The 16,873-nt window shown below is 40.7% G+C and overlaps 2 protein-coding genes across 3 annotated transcripts in view; both read left to right on the top strand.

The window, feature by feature from the left end:
- PRKG1 (protein kinase cGMP-dependent 1) overlaps positions 1 to 16,873 on the top strand; it is a 1,114,160-nt gene that overhangs the window by 419,602 nt on the left and 677,685 nt on the right. The gene's annotated exons all lie outside the window — the stretch shown is intronic.
- Positions 8,015 to 8,524, top strand: LOC307112374 (proline-rich protein 3-like; the record flags this gene model as incomplete). The annotated part of the gene is made up of 1 exon (XM_079793000.1): positions 8,015 to 8,524. Exon 1 carries the CDS (start codon positions 8,021 to 8,023, stop codon positions 8,522 to 8,524), a length of 504 nt encoding a protein of 167 aa, XP_079649126.1. The 5' UTR covers positions 8,015 to 8,020.

The raw sequence follows: 16,873 nt of genomic DNA, 5'->3' as shown, positions 1-16,873 counted from the left end.
TGAATGGACAGTGAGCTAATTAACTATTCATAATCTGGGAATCCATTTCTAATTCAAGGTTTGTGCTGCAAGTTTGTTTTTGAAACAATTTTTGTTTGTTCTATGTCTTTGTCAATTCTGAAACACTATGTTTTTAGTACTCTTACTAAAAAATGTTAAATGTTTTAAAGAATAATTAGTTCCATTTGTGATTACCCTAATTTAATTACCTAGTTGATTTTTGTTTAAACTTTATTTTATTGTTTAAAGTATTACAAATAGTAGTACATGTCTCTTTTTTCCCCCCATTGACCTTTCCCTGGCCTCCCCTAACCCCGGGCACATCCCCTTACTCCTCTCCCCCTCCCCCCCAATGTCTTGTGTCCTTTGGTTATGCTTATATGCATGCATACAAGTCCTTTGGTTGATCTCTTACCTCCGCCTCCCAACCCTCCCCAGCCTTCCCGCTGTAGTTTGACAGTCTGTTCGATGCTTCCTTGCCTCTGTATCTATTTCTTTTTCATTAGTTTATAATGTTCTTTATATTCCACAAATGAGTGAGATCATGTGGTATTTTTCTTTTACTGACTGGCTTATTTCACATAGCATAATGCTCTCCAGTTCCATCCATATAGACCAGTGTTGTTTTGTTTATAGGGTTATTTGTTTGTTTTATCAGATATTGTATGAGTTACCGTGGTCCTGAAGCCTAAACTGTTAGCAAATAAAAACAGCCTGGGGAGTGCAAGGAACTATAGAAATCAGCACCCCACACTCTAAAGGGCTTCATTTACTTGACCTGGGCTGTGAAATAGGCATCAGTACTTAACATTTTACAGATATTATGCTAAAGAAGAACATCTATATGTATAAAAGCCTAAGCGACCATTCACCCATGCAACTGTTCGACCGGTAGTTATGACACGCACTGACGACCAGGGGACAGATGCTCATCGCACAGGCGTGGAAACATGGAACAGACTGATGAATCTCAGTGGAAAGTGGGGAGGGGGAAAGTGGGAAGAGATTAACCAAAGATCTTATATGCATACTAGAGGCCCGGTGCACGGATTCGTGAACTGGTGGGGTCCCTTGGCCTGGCCTGCACCCTCTCACAATCCAGGACCCCTTGGGTTATGTCAGAGATCCAGTTTCAGCCCCAAAAAGAGTGCTGAATTTTTGCTGCACTTGCTTAAAAATACAGAGAGTAGTGCTTTACTTAAGGGTTTAGATGTAGATTCTCTGGTCATTGAGCTCATCCTGGTGAATAAACTCCCAAGATGTGGCACAGAATGTACAGAGCTCATGGGTGGATTAACCCACACTTAGCTCTCCCAGCCACACTGAGATGATTCTACTGAAAAAGAACAGATTGTTCCTAAACCATAAGAGGAGGTTGCACAGAAGAAAAAGATATCCCAGAAGAAATTGAGGAAGCAAAAACTTATGGCCCAGGAGTAAATTCCACATAAAATAAATGCTAATAAATGTTAAAAATAAATAAATAAAGCTGCTATTAAATAAGTTCAAATGAGATGGTTCATCCCTAGTTCAATGAGTTAATCATAGTGTGCAGAGAACCTGCTTTCTTTTGAAGATAATAAGGGAAGACGAAGCAAGCTCATTTCTAAAAGCATCTTGGGTACTTTCTGTAAATGTAATATTAGGCATACTAATTCGATCACTTAGATATAATTTCAGAATGTAATAGTATTTTCACATTTAATTAGACTGAAATCTTCAGGTGCTGGTATGAATGTAGTATATTTTTCTGCCAAAGTCATGCTGCTATCATGCATAATTTATAAAGCGCCACCAGCATTGGTTTTTGTTTCACAAAACTTATCGTTTTTCTCCTAAGAACTTTAAAAACTAAAAGATAAATCAACTAATAATAGGAAGTGTGATCTTTTGAAGAGCCAAGTGTGAGTGTTAGGGGTATATCTTGAGTATGGTTTTAAAAAGGAAGAAATACGGCTGAGTGGATAAGTAAAAAAGTCAGTCTTCATTGGTGAAACAAGTAATGATTCTTCAGAGGGATGATGGTTAGAGATGTTAAAAGATAAATTGAAGCATATTAAACACTTTAAGAGTTTACTGGAGGGAAAAAAAAAAAGTCTATTTCAATAGGACAAACATCCAAACTAGCAGATAGGAAAGAGCTCTGAGAAGCTGCACAAAATGGAAGACACACAGGCAGAAGAGAGAGGGGGAAAGAAAAGTTATGCCAAGGGAAAAGGTGGGTGGTTATTTCAAGGTGACTTTCCTTTAGGAAGTGGTAGAGGCCTGGCAGGTGGATTATTTCACTTGTGTTAAGCAGGTGATTCAAGGCTGACTAGTTTAAGATTCTATTTCCATGAGAGCGGAAACTGGAATGAAGTTAAGTCTCAGTGTAATGATGGCGAGGGGGGGGGGGAGGTGGGAAGAGCGTAAATGCCTTTATTTTGGGCCCGTTGTCTCCTTTTGAATGGTGTAAGAAGGATGTCAGAGTGCCGTCCAGTATGACTTTCTGTAATATGTAAATATTCTGCACAGTCAGTATGGCAGCCAGATGTAGCATTTGACCAGTGGCTAGTGAAACTGAAGAAATGAATTTTACATTTTATTTTATTTTAAATTACTTTACATCTAAATAGCCACATGTGGCAAATGGCTGCCATATTGGAGAGCACACTACAAAGAAAACAAAATGCTCTTGGAAAGGAAGATGAGGAGATTGAGAACAATTGTTGTTCACCATTATAGTGATAATCCCCGCCCCCCTCAAAAACAGTATGATTAGAGTTAACTCTTTGTCATAATCATTACTAATAAAACTGTTAATAGTGTGGAAAGTATTGTAATAAAAATTAGTCTTTGATAATTGGTAAATATAGCCTGTCAAAGGAACAGATAGTATGATTAGTCCATTATCAGAAAAAACAAAAACAAACAAAAAACCACACTTTTCCATAGTCTAGTTTACAAAACTTGGTGTAATATGCTATCTGTCACCTTTAGGTTTAATATAACAGAAAACAATGAGGCAGATTTAGTCACAGAGGCTATCTCCAGTAGTAGTTAATTTGTAGAAAATTTTCATTTTTTCAATTTGAATGAACAGATGGCCTATTCATTAAAATTCAAAAGTAGATAATTACTTGATTCTAGTATTTTTAGCAAAAGGACATTTTATAACATTGTGTTTGGAGAAGACTCATAGGTCTTAAAATGTCTTGTGTGGCTGGACACATAATTCTCCACTGTCTGTAACTGCCTGCCGTGCTAACTGAATAAGATCGTTAAAAATAGCCTTTAGTTCTCCAACAACAGAATACTCACTTAAAAACAAATTGCTGGACTCTCTGAAGAAAAATCTTTACATTAACCCCAAAGCCCTGCTCAAGCATTCAATCAGCAAATGTTTATCATTTCTGTGCTGGGCATTTGGAATTAGAATGTATATTTGAAAGCTTGCCCCTGCCCCTAAGAAGTAGAGTCCAGTGCTAAATGTTTATTGATTTAAATATCCTAGATTTTCTTTCAATTGAGTGGTATCCTTCAATTTTTTCTCATTTAGTTACTTCAATAAAGGTAGCTATTTAGTAATTTGTGACAGAATATTCATATGGTTAATAATTCTCTGTGTGGGTAAATCTGCAATAGAAGGTGCCAGCTTCTTATCCAATGATGTTCATGCTGATTTTTCTTAATTCCCCAAATCAGATATTTTTTTCCAGAAAGGTTCCTCCTGTTTTAGATACATAAAATGAGAGGGGAGTTACATATTTGCCTAACTTCCCTCATTGCTAGAAAGCTTTGAATAAAGCTTATTCTTTATTACTCTGGCTTTCCTTACCTATGGATTCTTAGTCTATTTCTTCTTCCTCCTTTCTTTATATCTTAGCTTTTGGCTATAGATCTCTATATGGTTTTTTATTATATTTTATTCCAAATATTTTTTAAATAGATTTTATTTTAAAATAATTATTTTTTCAACTTCTAAAATGCATTAGTTTCTACAAAACATATTAAGGTTTCTACAAACTGTTTTAAGATTGAAATATATAAAGTTTACATCTTGTTCATGAAGCAAACTATGTAAAGGAAACTTGCCACCTTGAATTTTAAGGCAAAATAAAACAACTGTCCTCATTGATTTGATTTGATGTTCATCTTCTCTTCCAGGTTTTGCTCTTTTATTTAGTTTTCTTCTAACATGTTTTCTTCATCTGGGTCTTATTCTTTGGGAAGGACAACTTGATCATCTTAGGCATTTTCTTAGTTCTATCTTGAAAATCCTATCTAATAAAGAGGGAATATGCTAATTGACCCTCGCACTGTTGCAAAGATGGCAGCACCCACAGCCAATGAGGGAATATGCTAATTGACTGGCATGCCCTCAAAGATGGCGGTGCCCAATCCCCTCAGCCCTGCTGGGGCAGCAGGCGTGCGGCAAGGCCGGTCCCGCCCCCAGGTGGGCCCGGCCACTCCGCACGCCTGCCTCCGGAGTCCCCCAGTCCCTTCAGCCCCCAAGCTGCCCAGGGCTGGCCCGAGGTGCAGGCAAGCCTTGGATGGCGACTGCCCAGCTGCCCAGGGCCTCCCGAGGCTCAGGTAACCAGGGCCAGCCGAGGCTTGCGCTGCCGGCAGTGGTAGCAGCAGAAGTGTGATGGGGCATCGCCTTACCCTGATCGACGGGTCACCTTCCCCCCCTGAGGGCTCCAGGTCTGTGAGACGGGGAGGCCGGGCTGAGGGACCCCCCTCCAGTGCATGAATTTTCATGCACCAGGCCTCTAGTCTTGCTATAAAATCCAAGAGACTGAAAAACACATATGTACATTCCCTGATCTCAGCAGTAGTTTCTCATTTGAGAGGCAAATATTTTCTGCTAGGTGACTGTCACACTAGGACCCACTCACAGCAAAGGGCGAAGCCTTGTCCAGGATACAGTAAAGTTGAACATGTCTGCAAGCCCTTTCCCAGAACCCTTGGGGCCAGATGTTTCAGAAGTCGTAATTTTTCAGTTGTTACATGAGGAATATAATGTATATACTGCATGTTATATAATAACCCCAGTTGGGGTTTGGGGCAGCACCTATAACCAAACACATGAACATTTCTGTAGCAAAATGTATAATGGTCACGTAGGTCAAAATAAAGACTATGAATAGTGTCACATTAATTCAGATCAAGTTTTAAAGCCAAATGAAAAAATAACTTTGGGATTTAGAGAGCAGATATGGAATTGTGGACCTGAGAGTAACCGTTTTCACTCCCAATCCTGCCATTCTTCCAATGTCTGTGAGTAATTAACACAACAAAGGCATTCTGGCTCTGCATATAAGGTGGTCCATGAAGCACTGTCAGCAAGAGTTAGCATTCCTGTAGGTTCAGCTCTGAACAGTTTTCAGGGGATATTAGGAAAGTTTGAGTTTTTCAACACAAAACTGCAGATAATTAGAAACATTGAACTGTTACTTTTGATGCATTAATTTAACCACCTTTTCTCTTTGCTACATTGCATCCAATCCCTGAAACTCATCTCTCTTCTATTATTCCACAATTCACTCACCCACCATTTCCATTTTTCTCTTTCTGAGCCTTTTCTCCAACTCTTCCTCCTTCTTCACCTACACCTTCCGTAATATAATGTTCATATTCTGTCTACCCCATAACTATGTATAATACACAGTGCTTGAATTTTGTTTAAATCTCTTCAGGAAGTCATACCAAACCCAGTTCATGGCTATGGTTACTTTGGAAGACTTGTCTGCAACATGCCTACGTGGAGTTGCAAAAAGCTATGTCATATGTCCAGTTAGAATATTCTAGTGAACGTTTCATCATCTTCTGGCACAGGATGGTAAAACTTGAGATTATGAACTGCTGCTCATTAATATGATTAAGTAATCATTGTTCAATACAGGTTCTAAAGTCTTAAAGGGTATCATATTTTATACTGGACACAAGACAGGGACTAGAAAATAATTTTCTTGACTATTGGAAGCATGGAGTTCATCAACTGCACATTCATGTTTTCCCACCAGGGGGGTTTCTGTTTGTTCAGTGGTCCAGTGTATCTGTCCTCTGGAGGTTGTCCATGTCCCTGCTTTTAATTTGTTTTGATTCTGTCTTAATATCCACAAAGAGGGGCGAGTATTAACTTTAGAAATTCAACCAGGTTTCTTCTTAGGGTTGCGACTCTTTTTTTTTTTTTTTTTTTTTTTTAACCTATAGAGTTGGAGAAACTGATCCTTTTTCATTCAACAAAGAGATTTACTGAGTGCCAGCTTATAATAATTTTCACAGCTAATGAACTATAGCAACACTCAAAACCCAGATCTGTCTCTGTGCCATTATTTTCTTAGTGTATTAAAGGCACATGTCTTTGTGATATATGACAAAGGTATTTTTAAGAAAATAGGAATCTTAATTAATTATCATGCTACTTTTTCTAATACAAATAGCTATGATACATTATTTTTTATCTGGGACAACATTTCCTAGGACTTAAGTTTCCCACTCACCAAAAGCCTGCTCATTGCAGCAGCTGGAGTTTAGTTGCGCTCAAACATGCATAACATCTCCAAATGGAGTTAAATAGTCCTGTGCCTCTACTGCCTTCTCATGTCTACACGCTGGTGTTAGTGTAGGAAAAATTCTTCTGATTTTTCCCCACAAATAAAATATGTGGGAAATGTGAAGGACTCATGTAGGTGCTTTTGTCTTGTTCTTACAGAAGAATTTTCATTTTATTCTTAATTTATAATCTTGGAGATGTCAACTGGCCCCATGCCATCTTTCATGACTTTATACTTTCCCAATAGAGACCCAGAGTTTCAAAGTCTCTTAGGTGAACATTAAAAATAAAGGCCCATGCCGAAGCCGGTTTGGCTCAGTGGATGGAGCGTCGGCCTGTGGACTGAAAGGTCCCAGGTTAGATTCCGGTCAAGGGCATGTACCTTGGTTGCGGGCACATCCCCAGTAGCGGGTGTGCAGGAGGCAGCTGATCGGTGTTTCTCTATCATCGATATTTCTAACTATCCCTCTCTCTTCCTCTCTGTAAAAAATCAATAAAATATATTTAAAAAAAAATAAAAAAATAAAGGCCCACAATGGGGGGGGGGGGGTGTTTAAGGACACATATGTAATACCTTAATCAATAAAGAAAAAAAATAAAAATAAAGGCTTAGAGCTAGTGAACCTTTAATATTATTTTTCCCTCTGAAGCTTCAGTGATATACAAGGCAGTGTGTTTTTTAGCTCTGAAGCACAATTTAAAACTACACTGCACCAAAAGTCTTCTATAGTACATTTGCATTTGTAGTCCTAATATGTTAGATAGCAGAGTTTTCTTATAATATTATTTAAGTATCTTTTATATCCCAATTTTTATGCAAAAACTGTTTATTAGACAGACACATATTAGTTTAATATGTAGTTCATTATCATCATAACATAAAACACAATATTTTTTCCTTAGATCTTTTGGGAATCATTACCCTGTCTTGGAGCAAAAGTAAAAATTTCTATTTATCTGGGGTGTGAGTGTGGTGGGAGAGAGTTTATTTTTTAGAAAAGAAGAAAGAAACTAGTTAATGAAATGAAAACTTCTTGTCTGGTCTAGATGTGAGTCAATAGATGAACTAAAATCTAGACAACTGAAAAAGAAATGTGGACCTTACTGTCATATAGAAGTGCTTGAATTCCAAACATAAATGACTGAGGACATTTTTAGATAGGAACAAATTATTCACGGGCAGTACTGTCATTAAGAATAATATTTTTATATGGCAATTAGCTTCTTAAATTAATTCATTGATGCTTGACGTAGAACTTCACATCCTTTTAAATATTTTAAACCTATTGGGTCTTTATAAAGGTTCAGTAATAGAGTAGAAAGGTGATGCACATAAATGTGTTGAGATCAAAGTGTGGTTTTTTTTTCAATATGTGTATTTTTATTTTTTAACAGTTTAGTGAGATAAAAGGTTTTTTTCATATCTAAGAAAAAGCACATTGAGAAGCACGCGCTCCGGGCCCCGCCGCCGCCGCCGCCAGGATGCCCAAACGGAAGAAGCAGACTCAGCTGCAGCCGCCGCCCCAGGTGCCCGAGCGGGAGGAGGCTGGGGACCCCATGGCCAATGGGAAGCCTGGTGACCCCACTTCAGCTCCCCGCAGAGGTCCCCCGGGACCCCGGGGACGGATGATTCCTCCACGGCCGAGTCTCCCACCCCCTCCCCGGGGCAGAGGCCCAGTGTGGGGAGGCTCAGGCCCCAGGTCTCGCCCATATGGTCGAGGTTGGGGGGTCGGTGCGGAGCCTCCGTTTCCTGGACCAGACCCAGGGAGCCTCCCCAGGGGAGGCTTTCACAAAGAACGGAGACATCCTCCAAGGCTCCAAAGCTGGTCGCTTGTCAAGAATGCCCGTCCCCTCGAGGATGAGCCCCCGGTTTTGGAAGACAAGTCTAACCGCCCAGTCTGCCGACACTTTGCCCAAAAGGGCCACTGTCGATATGCGGACCTCTGTGCCTTCTACCACCCAGGCGCCAACGGGCCTCCGCTGTGAGGCTGCCTTCTGCCTCCTCGGCGGGGCTGGAGGGAGCCGTCACCTAGCAGCCCTGTGTTCCCCACCCCACCGATCCCCTCCCCCTTTCGGGGTTCAGAGTTGTGTTGCATCCCTGGGGTAGGTGGGCACTCTTTCTGCTGATCCGGCCTCCGGAGCCCCGCCTTCGGGCCCCCATCTCTGCTCCCTCGGCCGCCTCCTGGGTCCTCGGCCCTCGCCACTGACGGCCGAGCAGGAGACGGACGAGGTGCCGCCTCTTGTGTGTCTGTCCACCAGCCGCAGCGCCGCCCTCAAGTCCTGAGCCCGGAGCATTGCCCCCCCCCCACCCCCCCACGCCCTCTGCTGCCTGTTGCCAGCCCCCCTGTGCGAGCCCTGCCCCAGCGCCAAGCTGCTGGAGGAACCCCGGGGTGTCTGGCCTGGGGTCCCGCTCACCTGCTCTGGGATCCCGGGGTTTCCCCGGAGGTCGCCGTGCGGGATGAGCGCACCCCGCAGCCTGTCTCAGTGTCCGTGGCATTTCTGTGGCTTCTCCGCACTAGAGTGTTTCTGCCCCAACGAGGGAGGCTGGGCTGCCTCTAGGCTCTCCCCACCCCAACAAGGGAGCATGGGAACTTCCCGCCAGACTGCTCCCCTGGCCCCCCATTCTTCTGGGGCCACTTTCTCTGGGTTTGCCACGGGCCAGGAGGTGTGCTCTCAGCCTCCGGCGGGCCTGCCCCGTTTCCCCAGCCGAGCTCCTTAGCCCAGTCCCTGGGAGGCCCCCGGGCCTTCCGTGTGAACTCTGTGAATCTCCGCCCGGACAGTCCTGCCCTCCCCCACCTCCGGCACTGCTGCTGGTGGTTTTCTGTGAACACGGCCATGAGCAGACTCAGTCTTGAACTGGCCCTGAGGCCTTGGGTCAGGAGTTGTGTGGGCAAGAGGGAGGGTGAGAGCCGTTGGAGAACTGAAAATGAATTTTGTTTCTTTTTAACGTTTTTTATATTAGTAATAAATGCAGTAGAAACAAACAAAAAAAAGCATATTTTTTATAGTTTCCATTTAAGCAGCATATCTAAATGTCTTCTTTTTCTTTGTTTCTCCCCCATTCCTCCTATGACTGAAGATCTATTACTAAAATGACTCCCAAGGTGAGAGGCAGACCAAATGGCCTTGGAGCCAATTAACCTTAGTTGGCAAACAATGAGATGGAATCCATGATGTTAGATTTCTAACAAGTACTCCAACCAGCTAGGATAAATCATTTTGTTTTATTTATTTACTAGAGGCCCGGTGCACGAAATTCGTGCATGGAGGGGGCTTGTCCCTCAGCCCAGCCTGTACCCTCTCCAATCTGGGACCCCTCAAGGGATGTCCGACTGCCCGTTTAGGCCCGATCCAAGGGATCGGGCCTAAACGGGCAGTCGGACATCCCTCTCACACTCCAGGACTGCTGGCTCCCAACTGCTTGCCTGCCTGCCTGCCTGATTGCCCCTAACCACTTCTGCCTGCCAGCCTGATCACCCCCTAACCACTCTGCTGCCAGCCTGTTTGCCCCCAACTTCCCTCCTCTACCGGCCTGGTCACCCCTAACTGCCCTCTCCTGCAGGGTTGATCACCTACAACTGCCCTCCCTTGCAGGCCTGGTCCTTCTCAACTGCCCTCCCTTGCAGGCCGGGTGCCTCCCAACTACCCTCTCCTGCTGGCCATCTTGTGGTGGCCATCTTGTGTCCACATGGGGGCAGGATCTTTGACCACATGGGGGCAGCTATATTGTGTGTTGCAGTGATGATCAATCTGCATATTACTCTTTTATTAGATAGGATAGAGGCCTGGTACAGGGGTGGGGGCCAGCTGGTTTGCCCTGAAGGGTGTCACAGATAAGGCTGGGGTTCCCTTGGGGCATGGGGCGGCCTGAGCGAGCGGCCTGTGGTGGTTTGCAGGCCAGCCACGCCCCCTGGCAACCCAAGCAGAGGCCCTAGTATCTGGGATTTATTTTCCTTCTACAATTGAAACTTTGTAGCCTGGAGCAGAGCCAAGCCTGCTGCTCCCTCTGGGGCGGCAGCCATTTCTGTGGCAGTTAATTCACCTTCTACAATTGAAACTTTGTAGCCTTAAGCAGGTGAGCCCGGCCAGGGTGTGCGGAAAGCTTTGCTTCTCCTGTTGCCGGCGGCAACCCTGGCCTGCTCTCTCAAGCTCCATTCTGCCACCATTTGTTTGAATTTGTTTACCTTCTATAATTGAAACTTTGTAGCTTGAGTGGAGGCTTAGGCCTGCAACGGCTGGCAGAAAGCTTGGCTTCCTCTGTTACCTAGGAAACCTTGCTCTCTGTGGCTGTAGCCATCTTGGTTTGGGTTAATTTGCATACTCGCTCTGATTGGATGGTGGGCGTGGCTTGTGGGTGTGTCGGAGGTATGGTCAATTTGCATATTTGTCTATTATTGGATAGGATTATGTTTTGCATCTTGATTCTTTTTACTCAATAGTATATTTTAACAATCACTTTATATTAGTACAAACAAATCTTCATTCATTTTAAAATTATATAGGTTTCAGGTGTACAATTCTATAATATATACAACACATGTACATTGTATTATGTGTTCACCATTCCAAGTCAAGTCTCCTTCCATTACCATTTATTCCCCCCTTCTACCCTCTTCTACCTCCCCCACCCCTTTTTCCCACTGGTAATCAAAATACTGTTGTCTCTGAGGTGTTTATTGTTGTTTGTTTTTTGGGTGTTTTTTATTTTTTTATTTTATTTTCTTAATCTCTTCACCTTTTTCATCCAGCCCTCCCCTCTGACAGCTGTCAGTCTATTCTCTATGAGTCTGTTTCTAGTTCCTTCCTTAGTTTATTTTGTTCTTTAGATTCCACATTTGAGTGGCTTATTTCACTTAGCATAATGCTCTCCAGATCCATCCATGCTGTTGCAAAGGGTATGATTTCATTCTTTTTATACAGTTGAGTAGTATTCCATTGTATAAATGTATAGATAAACAATAGACATATGAAAAAATGCTCAATGTCACTAATCAGAGAAATGCAAATTAAAACTATGGTGAGATATCACCTCACACATTTCAGAATGGCTATCATCAACAAATCAACCAACAAATGTTGATGCGGAGTCGAGCAAAGTAACCCTTGCACTCTGTTGGTGGGAATGCAGACTGGTGCAGCCACTGTGGAAAGCAGAATGGAGTTGCCTAAAAAAATTAAAAATGGAACGGCCTTATGATCCAGCAATTCCACTCCTGGAATATATCTGAAGAAATCTGAAATTCTAATTCAGAATAATTATATGCACCCTTATGTTCATTGCAGCCAAGATTGGGTAACATCCCAAATGTCCATCAGTGGATGAGTGAATAAAAAAGCTGAGATACATTAACTTGTTTTGTTTTAAATCTACTTTGTCTTCTCTTTCTCAGACAAATTCTGGGCCAACAGCAGTAGTTGTTAATATAAGAATCTATGAGGAATCTAGATGATTATTCCATTACCCAGGGGTTCCTTTTTTTTTTTTTTTTTTTGTCCAAGGACTCCTTCAATTCAAAATATTTTAAGTGCATAAAATTGGCTACTTTAGATTAGCAAGGAAACCAATTAAATAAAAATATTAACTAAAATAATAAAAACAAATTTATGATTCACTAATACATATGTATCTTTCATTAAAATATTGAATAATAACATCTAACATTGTTTCCACTAACTACTATAAGTTTGAAGGATGAGCATGAACTATTTTTAAAGATATATGCAACAACTGTCACATTAAAATATAATTTCTATTGTTAACATTGTCACAGGTACTGTTAAACTAATATGGTTTGTTACTATGGAAATGCTACATTTGAATTAGAAGTTAGTAAAAATATATAGATCATCTGATTTCTGTTATGTTAAAAAGCTTTGAGTTAGACCACAAAGTTTGAATAAGAGCATGACAAAAATGAAGATTTAGTCAGTTTAATTTAGGTAAAATGACAGTTTATGGGAGGACTAGATGCACAGTGCTAAGAATTTGACTTTTGACTCCAGAGAAATGAGTGTGAATTTCTTAGACGAGGGATAATTTATCTGAATAATATTCAAGGAAGAGAATTCTGTTCTTTTTGCTGTGTAGTTTGGTGGCAGACGGTCCAAGGAAGAAACTTGCTCAGTTGTGAACAAGGGCTTATGGTAGAGTTTTAGTTAAGGAATTAATATAACTGGGTGCATTAAGTGTGCTGATACTAAGAAGTACGTGTTGTTACTGAGTCCATGACTTGAAGATGGTTTGGTGTCCGCAGTCATAGAGAAATTGGGAAGGGATTGATGGCACTTTGGGAGGAAATGAGGTTACACATGATGGAAAGTGTTGATGTGAATGTCCTAAAGGGAGTAGGGGAGAGGTTATTTGAAGAATGAGATGCTAAAGCATCTCTGATTCTTAAACCTTCTTAGAATGGATAATATGATATTATGAATGGCATTAGTGACCCATCGTATAATTGAGCAATTACTATGTGCCTGTGAAAAGTCCTTGTTCTTTTAACAGCTTTATTGCAATGTGGATGGAACTAAAAAAGAGTCTGGAGGCTTTGGCTAGAAATAAATGATAAGTATTTATTCAAGGGTCTCAGGGTTTGCAAACCAGAAACATGCTAGGCAAAAAAAAAAAAAAAAACACAACAACAAATAAAAACAGAAATGTTATGAAGAAGAAATAATAGTAAATAGTTCTTATACTAAAAAAGCATTTTTGAGAATAGTTAGTCCTGCATTCTTAGGCTTAGGATAAGTCAGATGCCAGTTGGTCTGGAGGATTGGTGCCAGGAGGTCTGGTCACATCTGTGGTCTGGATGATAGATGTCAGGTGAATGCCAGGTGGTCTGGATATGTGTGTCTTATTTGGAGGCCTGGTGTATGTCCAGGTATTGACACAAAACAAACTAATGCATGTCCAAGCATTGACACAGGAATGGAAAGTTCAAAAGTTTAAGTTCCCAGGCTAGTTAGGAGAAAAATAGAATTGTTTCCTCATGCCTCAACCTCCTTCATTATGGTAGTTTAGCAGGTTGCTTATAGAGACTCCGTTTTATTTCTTCACTCTGTTCTTCACAGATATTATTGACATCCCATATAATTTACCTATTTAAGGTATTCACTTTAATGGCTTTTAGTATATTCACAAAGTGTGAATTCATCATCACAATTAAAATTGGAAAATTTTCATTACCCCTAAGTCATTGCATGCCAGTGCCTTCATTCCTCCCAGGCCTAGGCAACAACTAACCTACTTTCTGGCTCTATAGATTTATCTATTCTGTACATTTTATATAAATGAAATCATGCAATATGTGCTCCTTGTGACTGGCTTCTTTCATTTAGCATGTTTTCAGTTTTCGTTCATATTGTAGCATGTCAGTACTCCATTCCTTATTATGGCTGAACTAGAGGCCCGTTGCACAATATTTGTGCAAGAATAGGCCTTCCTTCCCCTGGCTTCAGTCCCGGGCTGCCCAGGAGCCGCCAAGTCCTCGCTCCCGGCTGGAGCACTGCTCCTGTAGCTCCTTCCACCCCCCCTCCCCCTCATAGCAGGTGTCCCACCCCGCCCAGCCGCTCAGCGCCTGCATATGCAAATTAACCCTCCATCTTTGTTTGGTTAATTTGCATACTTACTCCTGATTGGCTGTGGGTGTAGCGGAGGTATGGCAAATTTACATGTTTGTCTATTATTAGGTAAGATAACATTCTACATTTTGTGTATCTACTTATCAGTTGGTGAAGCTCTCTTTATGCATTACTTCATTCTGCTGTTTCCCCTTTCTTCAAGCAAGAGTGGTGTTTGGTAATTTTTTTTTTTTTCACCCTGTTCTCTTGTTAAATACAGTGGAATCAGGACAATATGTTTGTTCTCAGTGGTACAGAGAACAAAGGTCATCTTCTCTGTATGGGAGTAACTTTCAAACCAAAATCCTCTCACTCCTAATTTGCCCATGTGATTGGTAGCACTGCTTTTGAGAGTGGAAGTTCAAAGTCTTTCTTTTTTCACCTTTTTATAGCTGTTTAGGTTATTTTGCATGGTATGTGTTTATTCTTGGTTATTATCTTTTTTTTCCCCTCTATTTCTTTTTAAAAATGTGAAGGTAGATAAGTGTATGCTATATATTCTGGAGAATTCTAACCACTTGTAAAGGGGAAAACTACATGTCACCTCAAGTGCAGATAGTATAAACTGTCCAACAAAAATTCTGAGTGTGAGCTATTTATTGCTTGATAAGAATACCAAATTATTTTTGGTAAATGGAGGGAGAGGTTGACCATTTTAATTATTGTTTTGCTTTCTCTGGACTACATAGGCAAAATAATTAAAATGAAATCCTAGGGCTTTCCCACACATATAATCACAGTAGTGGTCATTTTTACTAACATTCCAATTATTTACCAATGAGTATTTACTGACCACCTACAGTTTACAGCCAGACACTGCAGGAATTAAATGATTGCCCCTTTGGTTCGTGTAGTGAATAGTAATATTTGTAGAGAGCTTCCTCTCCCACCAAACTCTTCCACATGCATTTCACATAGGAATCCTGTGAGTATTCATATATGAATCCTTTATTGTCTTTATTGCACTGATGCAGAAACTGTGTGCCAACGGTTCTGATTTGTCAAAAGCAGTGAGAACGAAAATATCCGCTTAGAACTGATTTCAGTGTTTTTTCTTCTGCCTCTTACGAGCCACTGTGAATCCAATCAAAGGTGTCAAATGGACTTGGACAAAGAGGCAACATCTCTTGTTCTAACCTTCTTATTAAGCCAACATCTCTTGTTCCATTCTTTCTAGATTTAGCTAAAATTAGCTTAAGTTCCCACTTGATATCCTGTGAAAAGACTGATGTCCTCCCTCAAAACATCTGCCAATTCTTGAGTCCTTAGTTTCTTGTAATTACATAATTACTTCATTATCTCCTGCTTTTCTGCTCGCCATTATCACTAATTCTTCACTTCCTTGCCTCCCTGTTCTTTGATACAGCCAAGCAATGAATCATACTCATACTTTCATCTTCCCCCAAACCTTTCACAGGAGAAATTAGTAGGAAACATACTAATTTGGAGAGAAAGATAGGACATTAATTCTGACAACACATGACTAAATATTGTGCCTTAAACAACCCTTTTCCTAAAAGTCCTGAAGCCTCAGTAACGTAAAGCTTTCCTACTGGCCCCTTCCTCTGTAATCTCTAGCTTCTTGCTCATCTCCTTTCTCCCTTCACTTCCTCTGCTCGTTTATTACTCTGCTCTTTCCCACTCCTATATTTTCTGGACCAAGAACTTGAGACCTCCCTCGCCCTTCCTAAAACTGTATCAAAGATTTTATTCTAAAAGAATAAAAAAGGAACTTTCCTTAAGAGCTTCTTTTAATCTACATATTATTTGTCTTGCCACATGCATTATCTAATTAAATTATCATAAGACTACGAAATAAAATACTGTTATCTCTTATGTTTAAGTCCTTTATCCATTGAGTTTTTTTGCGTTGTTTTTTTGTGTGTGTGTGTGAATGGTGTAATTTGGTGGTCTAGTTTCATTTTTTTTTTTTTGCATGTATCTGACCAATTTTCCCAACACCATTTATTGAAGAGACTGTCTTGACTCCATTGTATGCTCTTGACTGCTTCGTCAAATAATTAATTGAGCATAATGGTTTGGGTGGATTTCTGGGTTCTCTGTTCCGTTACATTGGTTTATATGTCTGTTTTTGTGCCCGTACCCTGCAATTCTGAGAACAGTGCCTTTGTAATATAGCTTGATATCTGGTATTGTGATCCCTCCAACTTTGTTCTTCTTTCTCATGATTGCTGTGGCTATTCAGGGTCTTTTTTTATTCTATATGAATTTTTGGAGCGTTTGTTCTAGGTCTGTGAAATATGCCATTGGTATTTTAATGGGGATTGCATTGAATCTATAAATTACTTTGGGTAGTATGGATGTTTTAATGATGTTGATTCTACCAATCCATAAACACAATATATTATTCCATTTGTTTATGTCTTCCTCTATCTCTTTTTTCAATGTCCTGTAGTTTTGTGAGTATAGGACTTTTACCTACTTAGTTAAGTTTATTCCTAGGTATCTTAATTTTTTTGTTGCAATGGTAAATGGGATTGTTAGTTTCTCTTTCAAATCTTAGAAGAATCCATAGGCAGCAAAATATCAGAGATATGTCATAGCAATATCTTAATTGATACAGCTCCTAGGGCAATGGAAACTAAGGAGAAAATAAACAAATGGGACTACATCAAAATAAAAAGCTTCTTGCACAGCAAAAGAAACCATCAACAAAACAACAAGAGAGCCCACGGCATGGGAGAACATATTTGCCAA

This window comes from Cnephaeus nilssonii (assembly GCF_951640355.1).
Source record: "Cnephaeus nilssonii genome assembly, chromosome: 16".
Taxonomy (NCBI): domain Eukaryota; kingdom Metazoa; phylum Chordata; class Mammalia; order Chiroptera; family Vespertilionidae; genus Cnephaeus; species Cnephaeus nilssonii.
This window is presented reverse-complemented; position numbering and strand designations above follow the sequence as displayed.